Source organism: Battus philenor, unplaced genomic scaffold, assembly GCF_028537555.1.
Source record: "Battus philenor isolate CCGP_79_NKW_IND1 unplaced genomic scaffold, ilBatPhil1.0.hap1 SCAF_19, whole genome shotgun sequence".
Taxonomy (NCBI): domain Eukaryota; kingdom Metazoa; phylum Arthropoda; class Insecta; order Lepidoptera; family Papilionidae; genus Battus; species Battus philenor.
Window position 1 is genome coordinate 8,988,209 of NW_027181681.1, and position 13,622 is coordinate 9,001,830.

General features: G+C 36.2%; 1 protein-coding gene across 1 annotated transcript in view; it reads right to left on the reverse strand.

Annotated features, from left to right (window-relative positions):
* Positions 1–13,622, reverse strand: part of Dhc98D (Dynein heavy chain at 89D) — a 91,912-nt gene that overhangs the window by 53,332 nt on the left and 24,958 nt on the right. The window contains 15 exon segments of the mRNA XM_068764507.1: positions 639–817; positions 1,324–1,466; positions 2,113–2,199; positions 3,782–3,917; positions 4,603–4,700; positions 4,780–4,975; positions 5,685–5,863; positions 6,565–6,674; positions 7,437–7,585; positions 8,116–8,369; positions 9,222–9,458; positions 9,968–10,126; positions 10,973–11,264; positions 12,063–12,263; positions 13,161–13,322. Of these exon segments, the coding sequence (XP_068620608.1) occupies positions 639–817; positions 1,324–1,466; positions 2,113–2,199; positions 3,782–3,917; positions 4,603–4,700; positions 4,780–4,975; positions 5,685–5,863; positions 6,565–6,674; positions 7,437–7,585; positions 8,116–8,369; positions 9,222–9,458; positions 9,968–10,126; positions 10,973–11,264; positions 12,063–12,263; positions 13,161–13,322 (2,582 nt within the window).

Here is a 13,622-nt window from a genome sequence, read left to right on the forward strand (position 1 = left end):
CAAAACTTTCACTAATGCATACAATTGCGTACAACAATAAAGTGTTACATAGAATTCAGATATTAAAAACCATGCATAACGCATCTGCCAATTTTTCGGCAGCAAACGTGAGATCGCGGAAAAGAACTGGTGACTTAACATTAACGCAACGTAGACGCAGAGGCGGTGTGGCAAAGAGTTGATCAATTTTCTAATTGATCAACTCTTCATAATTCTTTATGAAGGGTCTAGAAACGGCTTGTATTCATGTATGAGACTTCATTTCTTTCGTTGAAAAGAAGACAGCTAAGAATGGATTTTATAGAATCACATGCGCAAGAGAAAGAGGGGTGAACAATTTAAGACCGTTTGCAAAACGGGCCAGGAGGGCAAACAGTGTTAGATAAATCAAAAGTGTCCGAGAAGTATGGCGTGCTACACTTTCAAGCCACAACGTTTTTCGTGAAATTTAACTGATAAGGCCTCCATAGACTGATGATTGCGAAAAAGCCTTTCTGCGGACCTGCTACATAGCGACGAACAAGTAGCAATGAGGAAGCATTAGCAACGCGACGTCACATTTAGCAAAGGATATTATTTGTACCAGTCCTTGTCACCTAAACGGGCGGTATGCAACAGCATTAGCAGTATTAACGTACCTAGCCTCACTTTAACGACTAGCCCGTCCAGCTGCTGGTTCTGCTGTGCCAGGTGCTCCTTCATGGCGCGCTTATTGCCTTTGCGAATTCGTAGGAAAGTCTCTTCCGTCTCCGCCGTCCACCACACGCCGTTTGCCGCCAAGCACACCATTCCTTGATACTCCATTATCCAATCTGTCCTGATTTTTAACACACAAATATTATAACAGAAAATGCAGTTGTTCCATTGCAATTCTAAGTTCAAATTAGAATATTTTTTTGAGATATCATCAAATATGAATGCATACAAAATAATCAAAACAATGACAATTTTGGGTTAAAGTTTAAAGAATAATATAATACAACTACAAATATTAATGTTACAAACCTAATAGATACATAATTAAAAAGTGAAATAATTAACTTGTTCGGTTACAAACCAATCTAGCATAGAAATCCAAAAAAGGGAGTTTTATAAATATAAATTTTTGGACAAATTAACCTATTTTCGTAAAACAATACACTAGGGGAACAACTGGGATTATGAGGTTATTACAAATTGAATTAAAATTATATTTTAATGTTGAAAAATAAACCAGAGCTTTTTGTTAAATTCTTTAATATGAACGACATCAGCTTTTGTGAGAGCTACAAGAGTGAAGAAACAGAAATACAGAACAGTTTGTCAAAATAGCGATATACTAACCTAGGGACATTCCAGTTTTTACCGTAATAGAATATAGCCTTTTTGGTAATAAATTTGTTAGTACTTCGCATCTCTGCAAGGACCAGATTCATCCAGTCCTCTACTCTGCCTTCTGTATACACCACATATCTGAAGTCCATGATCTAAAATAAAAAAATTGCAAATACACGTTTACTGTAGTTTTTTTTATAAGGTGATGGAGATTAAACAAAATAAAGATAAAACGAAGATGAAAATTAACAAAGTATAAAGGAAAATCGAGAAATATTTTTAAATATTTACTCCTTTAAACATACGAATTACTTATATATTTCTTAAAGGTTATATAGTTCTAGTATGCCAGTATGCTTCATCAGAATAGTCAAAAAAAAAAATAGATTAAAAAAACAAATAGAAAATCAGTTGATCAATTAGAGGTCTGTTTAAAGTTCGTATCATAAATAAAGTTATTTCATATTTATCTTTATTTATTCATGTCAGCCGATAGACACTTGCTGCAAAGAATAGACTTCCTTCAAAGTTCGCTATAATGATACGTCTTGTGCTGTCCGCAACCAGCGATATCTGTGCATGGAGGCCAGAGTCAAGAACCTTTCGGCTTCTATGGGGTCAGCTAAACGTCAGTATGCCTAGCGCTCGTATCTCCTCGTACATGAAATTATTAATATCCTCAATGACAAAATAATAACCCGAAGTCTGAACGTATTTTCATCAAAATTAAAAATACAATGGAACTCAAAGAATGGTACGGTTGAAATGAAAACAAGGTTTTTTTCAGATTGAAATTACCTCTCCCTCGGCGGATATCATTTTAGCTGCAACCGGACGGTTGGTGTGGTCAATGTACAAGTCCAAAGCGCGTATGTTGTCAAACATCTGAAATTGTTTGTTACTTAAAAAACATGTCCATTATTCAAAACGAATTGTAGTTTATGAAGGTTAACTAACGGAATCAAACGATTTTTAGAATTTCAATAAATGATAAACTATTGCAGTAGTCCACTATATGCATTTCATGCATGCATAAATTTTTTTCTTAAATAAAATTATACGTCAGATCTACCACAACTTTATTTTAATAAATTCTACTTCTGATTTTTTCCCTATTGATTTGTCTCACTGGAATTTGTACATCATATTGATATCAACTTCTTATTAAGTCTTTAAAAATACATCATCACGTATGAATACTGTACTGTACTGAATGAATACTGTACTGTACTGTACTGTACTGAATGTGACACAGGTCACACTACTTAAGTTTTTTTTATTTTCTTAGTGTTGTTTTTAATTATGTTTGTCATTGTTTTTTGGGAATAATGTATATTGTTGTAATAGTGTTAAATAAATGGTTATCTATCAAGAAGAATGACAACAACAATTAAAATGAAGTCATTTTTATAACAAGTTACTACGCCCAACACTAATTACGCAGTATTTTGTAAGTTTTAAAACCCCCCTATTTAGTGTATACATTAGTATATCATTATATTAGTTTTTATTAACGCCTTTTTATGAAAAGCCCTGGTTTAGTACAACAGAAAAAAAATGTTTATCATTGAAATAACAGGTTGTCAAATATCTCCCTTCCGCTTTTTTGCTCTTTATTCAATGCTTTATAAAAAGTGTTACAGTGATCGGATTTAGTTCAAATATGCGCCGTTTTGTTCGATAATCTGTTTCCATCTAGACGGCAACTTCATAATACCTCCCTCGTAGAAGCCCCCCTCCTTATTTGCGAAGAACTCGGACAGCCACTTTTCACAAACCTCTTTTGAGTTCAACTTTACACCACCAAGGGCGTTCGCCATGGACAGGAACAGGTGGTAATCACTTGGCGCTATGCCCGGGCTATATGGTGGATGTGATAAAACCTCCCATCCGAGCTCCCGTAGCTTCTGACGAGTCATCAACGAAGTGTGTGGTCTGGCGTTGTCCAGGTGGAACACTACACCCTTCCTGTTAGCCAATTCTGGACGCTTCTGGTCGATCGCCTGCTTCAAGCGGTCCAGTTGTTCGCAGTAGATGGTAGAATTAAGCGTCTGGCCATATGGGAGCAGCTCATAGTGGATGATTCCCTTCCAATCCCACCAAACACACAGCAAAACCTTCCTGGCCGTCAATCCCGGCTTGGCCACTGTTTGGGACGATTCACCGGTCTTCGACCACGACCGTTTTCGCTTGATATTATAGCGGATTTGCCTTTAACGAAGGAAAACTTTAAAATAGCGCGAATTTCGGCGTTAGTGAACTCCATGTTTTCACGTCTATAACTGTTGAACGCAATATCCAAACTAATCATGCATAGCGTCGTTTTGTAGGTTATGTCAAGACCTTTCAAATTATGTATAGTATTGCCAGATACGAGCTCTGTAGCGCTTTGTACATAGCCGCGAAATTCACAAGACAAAAAGGCGGAAGGGAGATATTTGACAACCTATTATTAAATAAAACAAACCTTGATCATGTGTTCCTGAACACAACTGCACTCACTGCTTCCCAATATAGAGAGCAGTTCGTCGGTCGATATGAAAAAGAACCTCGGGAATATACGTCGCTTTGAGTCCAAATAGTCGTTCAATGACTTCTGACATCTGCACAAGATATTCATGAATTTATTAATTATTGAGACAAAGAACAAAATTACAGCCCAAAAAGTCTATGGGTATGGCGTATGTCAAGCTATGGACGTCATACCGCTAATGGCTGTAAATAAAATAATACATAATAGATCTGTATTTGAAGCACAACTAGTTTTCTATTGTTATTGAAATACAGTTTGTCCACAAGCATTTACATTCTAAGCGGGTTTGGAGAAGTGGAGTTAATATTTAAATGTTTTTATATGAGCTAACACAGTTCCGCTGGAGGCATTGTATTAAATATCTTTCTGGATTAGGAGCTTGGTTGCTCAATTGACTTGAAAAGGCAATGTAACTTTGTAGCACAAAACAGTTAAAGAGTTAAACATTAGTTTTATTTCATTGCAGTAAAAATGTCTTTATTTGTTCATTAAAAATTAGCGAGATCAGCTAGTAAATCTATAAAATTAAATTGTATGCAAACTTGTATAGATATATAATAGAAAAAAATATTTTTAAATTTAAATTGCTTTAACAATATGAATGACGTAATTAAACCATAAAGTAATAGAGCGCATTTTCTATTGAAATAGTAATCAATGAAATAATAAAGTTGTATCATCTGTATTATTATGATCCACATAAGACTTGAAGATCTGCATACGTATAAGAGTTATACAGAAAAAATTAAACATACTTCTGCAGTCCAAGTCCAAGATTGACAAATTCCTCTAATCTCCCACTAATGGTACAGCAGTCCACCACGTTTAAACGCTTCGCGGTGTCCAACATTATCTGAAATATCGTTTTCGAAACAAATATTACATGATTGTGCTATATTTTTTGTATAAAATGTTGAATAAAATTACAAAACCTTTCTGAAAGATCTATCTATATCATCAAATTTCTTAGCCTCATCAGGCAATTGTGTGCGTATGTCTCCTCCGACAAATATACCCTCTAGATAGAGCCACTTGCGCTGGGTAGCCATCCATTCCTCTATTACTTCTGATATAAGAGATAGGCGTCTTTCCCAAGTTTGCACAACTGAGAGGAACGGTCCGATAAATCTGAAACAGTAATTTTTAATGTATTGAGTAATGACCCGCACCCAGCAACCAAAATTTACCAAATTGAGTTAAGTATACAGAATATACTAAAGATTTCATCATACAAATTTTTCTATAACGAATTGGTTATTGTTATATTTGGTAAGGAAATGGATAAATGCAAACGCAATGTCATAATACTGACTAACAAGGTGCAACATAAATAAACTTTCGTCTGTTCCATTTCATATAAAATTTGGGCATCGGAATTATCACAGTTTGTTAAGTAAGATATACTGAAGTTAATGAAGTTTCATACAATATTGTAAAGAATACACTTCCGTAAGTATTTGATTTGTTTGTCTTGGTTTAATAAATTGATTTATTTAAAAGAGAATTTTAATTAATTATAGGTATTACTGATAGATAAATATAAATTTAGATATTTTAATTAAATATGTTAATATAGACAGTGTAATTCAATTGTCGTTTTAAGATGTCTTTTTTTCGAATAGGCTTCGCTAAGGACCAAAAGTAAAAAAGACATTGGAATCATACATATTTAAATATGTACTTATTGGTCCCAATTTCTCTAGATAGGAATGTTGATTCTATCGAGAAGAATCCCTGGCAAGAAACTCTGCAGATCCTATTTTAACGCCAATTTTACAATTATTTCCTGTTTGTGTAATATTTAGGCATATTCGTCGCTTGACACAATAATACTGACTGCGACGCGGCCATGCCCTGCAGCGTCATGGCGTCGTCGTCCAGTTTCACGACGATCTCGTCGCAAGGGTTAAGCGTGTATCCGCGGTCCTCGCCACGCGCCGAGTGACGCGACACAGAGAACATTATGTTTGCCCACGCCTCCTGCACATCCTTCACGCCACGTTCTATCGCCAGCTCCTGTGTGAACAACAAAATGCATATACATAAAATACATTCATACGCACACAGTATTACATCACGATAAAGCTAAAACACATTGTAAGACATTAGTAGCTGTCCCAAGTGAAAAAGTCACTAAGACGTAACGCAACTCTCTGTGAAATATGCCAGAACAGCTCTATCCTGATACTTTGCGCTAGAATCAGATGACTTACTGTTGATCTTCGGGGTTTCCAGATGTACCCTCTTTCAATTTTCTTACCAAATACAGCAAAAACCAATTCATGTTCGACAAATGTACGCAATGAAATTATAATATTTTTATAATGTATACTCTAAATATTTATATACTATTTTGTAATAAAAAAAGTCCAGACTCTAGCTCTCATTGCGTTTACGCTCAGAACTTTAATGAGAGACATATGCAGTTTCGTTAATTAAATAAATATTTTACATGGTTGACAGACAATATAGTCAAAATCGCTGATGCGGGCAGTCATCATGGCAATCTTCACGAGAGACTTATTTCTTCTATACTTGAACCTTACTAGCTTTTACGGGTGACATGATGATGGTGATAAAAATATTTGATCCATGGAGAATATTTATTACATTATTATTAATAAAAAGTTTATTGTTAAAGTTTACTTATAAGGTAAAGTAAGTAAAGTTAAAAAAAAACCTTTACTTATAAAGGACGAAACAAAAGAGTAACGAACTTTGATTGCGTGGTTGACGATCTCCTCGGCGACGTCCTGATACTTATGCAGTTCCATTGCGAACATGTTCTCCAGAGTGAAGCGCTCAGGTGACATGTCGAAGTCCTGACCTGGTAAATTAATATTGTAAATACAGTTTTTTGGCGAAAAAAATTATATATCTTCTTAGTCGTGTATCTTCATTTCTGAAAGTTGCGCCTTTCCTGAAAAGACTACTACGGAGGATTCAACAAGTTGCCTCCACAGGTCTTTATTACCTGCTTTTCTCAGTGATTCCATTGTCGTGAGGCCCATAGCTACTCGCAAAAATCTGCTCATCGGGTTGGTGATCGCCCTCTTGGTCTCTTTACCTTACTTTTTCTTCTCTTTCTCTTACCTCTTTCCCTGCGAGAACCTGTTTATACGAGACTCTGGTTGCCTCCGAGCTATGTGACTGAACAAACTCACAATCCTTTTGTTGCAGGTGTATTAAATAATCTTTAATTTGAATTAATATAATTTAACGAAAAGCTTAAAACTACGTCACTCTAAAATCGAAACAGTTTCCTGTCAGTAGATTCGTGCTACATTTTCTTCAATAAGCACAAAAAATTCATGCAATTTGGAAAAATATTTAAAGTGCCATGAAAACTATAAAACCACTTATCACTTTATTTACGGTCTTTTAATTCTACTTGTACATTTCACAATTATTCCTAAACAAAAATAATTACATGAACCAGAGAAAACAAGTTTTTTCAAAAATTTGTTGGAGGTAATTTAATATCAAATGCGTCCTTATTCTTCTTGTATTGAATAATAAGACCATATAAAATTAGTTTAGAAGGATATGTGTGACCCAATTTTAACAATGACAAGTTTAAAAACATTACCAGTTTTAAGCATTAGTTCTTTCCAGTGTCGTTCGCGCATAGCTTCATTCTTCAGCGATACCATAAGCGGTACGACACCTTTGAATTGCTTCATTTTAAGATCAAGCATTAGTCCGACGGGAGACAGACGAGCAACTTTGGGTAGTTTACTGGAAATAAAAAAAAATGGAAAAAATTAACATTTTACATTTATTAAGATTAACGTGTTACAGTACTCAAAATTAAAACTTTTGGTTGCACAGAGTAAAGACTCTGATTCAAAGGATTTACTTTGATTCCCACCACATCTTTTTTTGATTGAGCCGAGTTATCACAGCAATGTCGAATCAGAAGTAATGTGATCCGCAGAAGTCACCGACGCAGCTCTAAGAACTGGTTGTCTAAAGTGGCAGTCGGCGAAGCACATCGCTCGTGCAACCGACATGGCCGATTATGAGCCAGAAGACGCGGCTTTGGTAGGTCTCCCATCAGGGGGACCGACAACCATAGTCAATGTTGCTGGATACAGGCAGCACAAAAGTAGTCATCGGGGCAATCTTCTTCGGGAGGCCTATGTCTTGTAGTAGGCATCATCTGTAGTCTGACATGGTCATGATGATGATTTGGATAAAATATGTGTGTGTTTGTAAAATACATAACAAAGAGTGACGTTAAAGTTTCTTATAAATTATATTCGTACCGATATTCTTTGAAGAACTGTTCAATGCCATCGACCAGAGCTTGAGGGTTTAAGTTGACCCACAGTGTCTTGGCCCACAATTCCCTGGCGTTCTTCTGTGCTTTGTAAATCTTATACACCAAATCCATGGCTTCGAAGTCAGCCTTGGCTCGATTGAAGTTGGAGAAGTCGGCTAGGGCATTGTCGAATAGTTGTTCGGCTGCTTGCAGATTTTTCTTACGCGCATCTAACTCTTCGAAATATTTAATATATTCCTGCGATAAAAAGATTGTATCAATAATATTTTCTCGTATAATTTTCGTACTATTTTCTCTATGTATTATACAATCATATCGAATGTATTTGATGTTGTGCCTGTTTCATATTGTGAAAGAAGATAGGTTGCGTTTCTCTTTACAGACACAAACTTACGACATGGCCCCTGCTCTCAATGCTAAAATATAACGTCGTGAATAAATACTAAAAATCAACGTCTACAGATCCGAACTGAACCAGCATTGTGGATTACGACCGTGTACTCTTTTACAAACAGAAGGCTTTAGTCCCAACAGTGAATATATGTATAAAAAATAAATCTGTGGCGAATTTTCCATCAAATAAATATAACTAATAATGTACAATGATGAAGGTTAATTTATGTAGTCATTACAAATACTGACAGTTTCGAATTCTCTATACTTACACTATAATTCGGTATTGTACTAATTAAAAGAGCGTTTTTATAAGCCGACCGTTTCAAGTTAGTTTTTTGTAATATTTTTTCAATTACGTTATTTATCAAAATCACGTCACATGATAGACGCCCACTACAAGGCTTTTAACAAAGATCTTCACGTCGACTTTGCGCGACCTCGCTTATGTAGCAAATCCACCTAGCGTTGGGCCTAGTCACGCCGAGTCTACCGCGTACAATATAATTAATTATTGCTTATTTGATAGCTTTAAAAGTAAAAAAAAATAACATTAGGAATATAAAAGTATTTTAATGGTCTTTGCTAAATTTGTTAATTTGTCACTATATAAAGTGGAATTTGTTTGGTTTTGATTGTGGTAGTTCGGGAAAGTATATGTAAAAATAGTCAAAATTACAATACACAGTCATTCACCTCCATCAATTGTAATCCCCTGTCCATGTCCTCACCAACACTTCCTGGACCCTCAGCGTCAAACTTTTCCACAAAGTCATCCAGCTCTTTGAGGAAGTTCGATATTTCACTTACGTTCAACTTAGAGAATTTATCTTTCGTTTGTTCCAGTGTATTACCGCGGAATAGGGATGACTGGTATAGAGTACCCCACGAGGATTCGAGGGTTTTGGCAAAGCTGAGGTCGTCATCGGAAACCTGTTATGAACACACCTAAATGTAGGTTTTGAATAACATAAATACATTTTAACATAATAATTATTAAAGCTTAATACTTCTCCCATTGTCACTAAGTTTCACTGTCAAGTTTAGAATATTAAAGTTTTCTCTGACATTGCGAGGCGGAAGTTACTCCTGTTCGATCCTAGATATTTATTTTGTGACTATCCCTTTCTTTATTATATTTCTCTCTTATACTTTACTTTCTTTTGTCATTGTGCTAAATTATAAATGTAATGAATTTTGTATTTACAAGTACGAGTAAGTTACCGAGGCAATACAACTTGCACGTTTTGATCTACTTTATTATTATAATTTTTTATTAATTATGCCAATAATAGAATAGTTTTATATTTTTATACGACGTTTGTTATACAAAATTACGTATAACATCATATCTGTTGCACCAGTATTAGTTCTCTCTAGTAAAATAACTCCAATTTCTAAATATGTAACCCAAATCATTATAGTCGTAATTCAACGCTTACCTCAATACCATGCTGCCTCAGCATGTGAAAGATCTCCTGCATGCCGCGGTACTTCACCTCGGCTGTGATGGTCATCGCCTGCACTTGTGTGATGGTAGCCATAACTAATTTGAAGTCCTCCAGGCCTTTTATATTCATGTTCATAGTCATACGAAGTGACTACGGAAAAAAGCAATTTATACTTTATTCATATGTTAGCAGATAGGTGCCCATTGCAAGGCATAGGCCTTCGCCAAAGGTCGCTGCCATGGCCATTTTTGTGCTGCCCGAATTTAGCGACTTTGAATATGTCGTCGGTCCGTGTGTGGCCTACCCACGCCGCGTCTACCGGCTCACGTTCGCCATACGAAAACGTTGCGACTTCTACGGCTGACGGCCCAATTTAAGCTTAAGTTTCAAATTGCTCATTTTTGTAACTTAATAAGGATCAGCATCTATTTTTAATCATGCGAAAATACTGTTTGTGTGATGGCATTTACAGTTATCCGGGTTTGAGGTAAGAAGCGAAGAAAGCGCTTAGCCATCTTAAAGTAACTGCTTTATAACTCCATTAAGAGTCTACTTGACCGTTTTAGAGGTTTCAGGGATAGCGATTAATTGACATATAATATATAAATTCTCTTCATTTTTGATTCTACCCTGCAGCGAAACTCAGAGCATAGCCTTCTCCATCGCTCTCTGGATGACCTTGAACCTTCTTATGACATCCCTCGTAAGTAACCATGTCTCCAATCCGTTTGTCATCCCCGGAAACACACATTGGTCAGAGATCTTTGTTTTCAAACATTGCGGTATTTTGGATGGGAAACTGTTAAACCACGAATTATTTGTGCGCATGGGAATGGACAGACCTAAGAACAGTGAATTGGGCCGGAGAGCCTACATATACAATAACGTGATTTTGTTTACTTACTTGACGTTTCAAACGTCACGTCTTACAAAGAGATCACTGGTAAACTACAGAAATATTTTCCAAGAAATATACCTATCAAAAACATTGCGTACCTCGATCTGATTTTTCAAGTCATACATATTCATTCTAGTTTTCGCCGCTAAGCATTGTCCCAATATATTTTTCCACTCCTGCGCGTGATCTTGTATTTGACCTATGATAGGGCGCAAGTTGACTCGTATTGCTCCCACGTCGACAAACTTTACGTGCGCATCCAGGTCCGCTATTATATCCTCGAAGAAGAAGAACTTCTCGTCGTACTTGTGTATCTGATCGTTCTTCTGAGTGTACTTCTCGCACGAGAGCTGTTTGTCGAAGGCCCAGAGGTGTTGGTACTTATGCCACCTGTAAACACATGTTTATATGCCACACATTATAATTGACCTCTCTGCCTGCTTCATATAGATCTAAATTAGTGACGAATAATAAACCACGAATATATGTCACGAATATATGTCAAAGTACACTTTTTCATACAGTTATTTTGTCTTAATTTAGTAATAATGTAATGACCCAAAGATAATGCTTAAACGCGGTTTTTAAAATTAAGTATGTTTTTTTTACTATTTTAAAAGTGGAAAATCTTAGAAATAAAGGAGATCACCATTGTAATTGAAATAAAACTGTTTAACTTTATTTAATGTTCTTTATTGTACACGCTAGGATACATTAACATTTCATAGTAATAAACAAAAAAGTACAAATGGGCGGTCTTATCACACGAGGCAATCTTTTACAGACAACCACAGTATGGACACAGTAGAAGTATAAATAATGGGTAGTTAACGTTAGTCACAAAACTGTTGTGCCAGGTAAAAACAACGGCAAAGCCAGGCAGAATGATTGTATGGAACGCTTTTATTTGTTTTAGTTACATGGCTATTCAGCCAATAATAGGAAATGAAAAAAAAATCATGGAAAGTTCCCATAAACGCGCGGCGTATAAGTTATAGCCCTGCTCCATACTGAACGTTGCGGGAAGTTCGTTGTCTGACAACAAGACAAGAGTTTGTCGGGAATCGCGAGACAATAAATTTCCGATAAAATATCACAGTTCTCACTGCTGTAATAAGTCTTCTCTTAGAGGGAGGGGAAACATTGTGACGGATGTCAAAAGTGTATACTATTGTAACTATGACTTACTTTTGTATGTATACATAAATATCCTGCGTGACTCTGTACATGGTGTCCTGCAGGAAAATGGTGATGTCGTTTATGGAGGCGACCCGCAGGATGTCTTCGAAATAGGAGAACACGTAGTACTCGTTGCCGGTCGCCTCCGCGATGCGTTGCGGTGGACACGGCACGCAAGTGTTTTTCATCCAGCGTGGAAACGCGGTCAGTCTGCGACACTCGTACGTTAGTATGAAGTCAATATTATCATGTTAACAGAGATCGTTACTACCTCGAGCCGCGCGCTTCCACCAACTTCCTGTTATCTTAACTATGTCGTCTTTTCACTCAGCGAGAGACTACCTACTCGATCTATAAACTGGTCGCCGCCACTATAAAAAACCTTTCTGCCTCAACAGCCACCGAGCGTAAGATAATATGACATATCTTAAAAATTATATAACATTACATTGTTTTAAGTAAGTTTTTGTAGGATTTTTATGTGGTGTTACTATTTTATAGGGAAGACCATGGACCGGCGAGCACAATGTAAGACGTCAACTCAAAAGGAGCACAACTATCAATTGGACTTTTCGAAAATCCACAAGAGGGGTTCTCTGAATTCATCATCATTACAGTTGCAGAGCGAGCTCTACGATGATAACTTTGAAATTGTTCTTGTTGAAATATTTATATATATTCTTTGGCCGATCAACTATCCTTAGAGAGTCTACACGTTAAGTAAAGGTCCATCTACGAACTAGACGTGAACCGCCTTACTCGTGCGATAAGGTATTTAAGACCAAGTTCAGTCCATCGATTTACGCGAGGGATCACACTTTCCAATTTGTGGGATCGCTGTGGATGGGTTGATTGATTTGCATACACGGGATTGGTTATACAAAGTAACCACTCTACATAACCAATCACCCTGTATGTCACCATGTACTTTTATACCCATAACTAACCAGTTATAGGTTATAACGTCTTAGTTATAAGGTTTAAAAAGTATATGTTGACTGACATAGTGGGATACTCAATTTTAATTTTATGTTTTAATTTGTATATTAATTTAATGTAATTATAATTTATTAATGTACTTTAATATTCAATTGTAATTTTACGTACCTGTTAAGAAAGTGTTTAATATCGTAGCCCAATATATTGCAAACTTCAGCGGAGGTGGGGCGAATAGTGATATCTGGTGGCACAAGTACGGCGTCCACTTGGAAAAGTGCCGTTTTCTCGCTTAACAACTGTTCGAATTGCACCATGTTCTCAAGGGTAAATCTGTTGGATTAAAAAATGTAATTTAAAATTAATTCAAATTTTAAGTCACTTCAGAGAGGTACTCATAGATTTTTTATTGATGGTTGTTATATCAACCGATAGCCACCCCACAGCAAGGCATAGGTCTCCCCCATTTGCCTGCCCAAGCTACATCTACCAGTTCGTGATCGACTGTCATTAATAATGAAATATAATTCTTATAATTTTTTTTAGGTTCTTTATCTTTTCTTCTTATACATTACAGTTACAATATATGACCATAGAGTAAACTGGTTTTATAATGTTTACATCAAAATGATA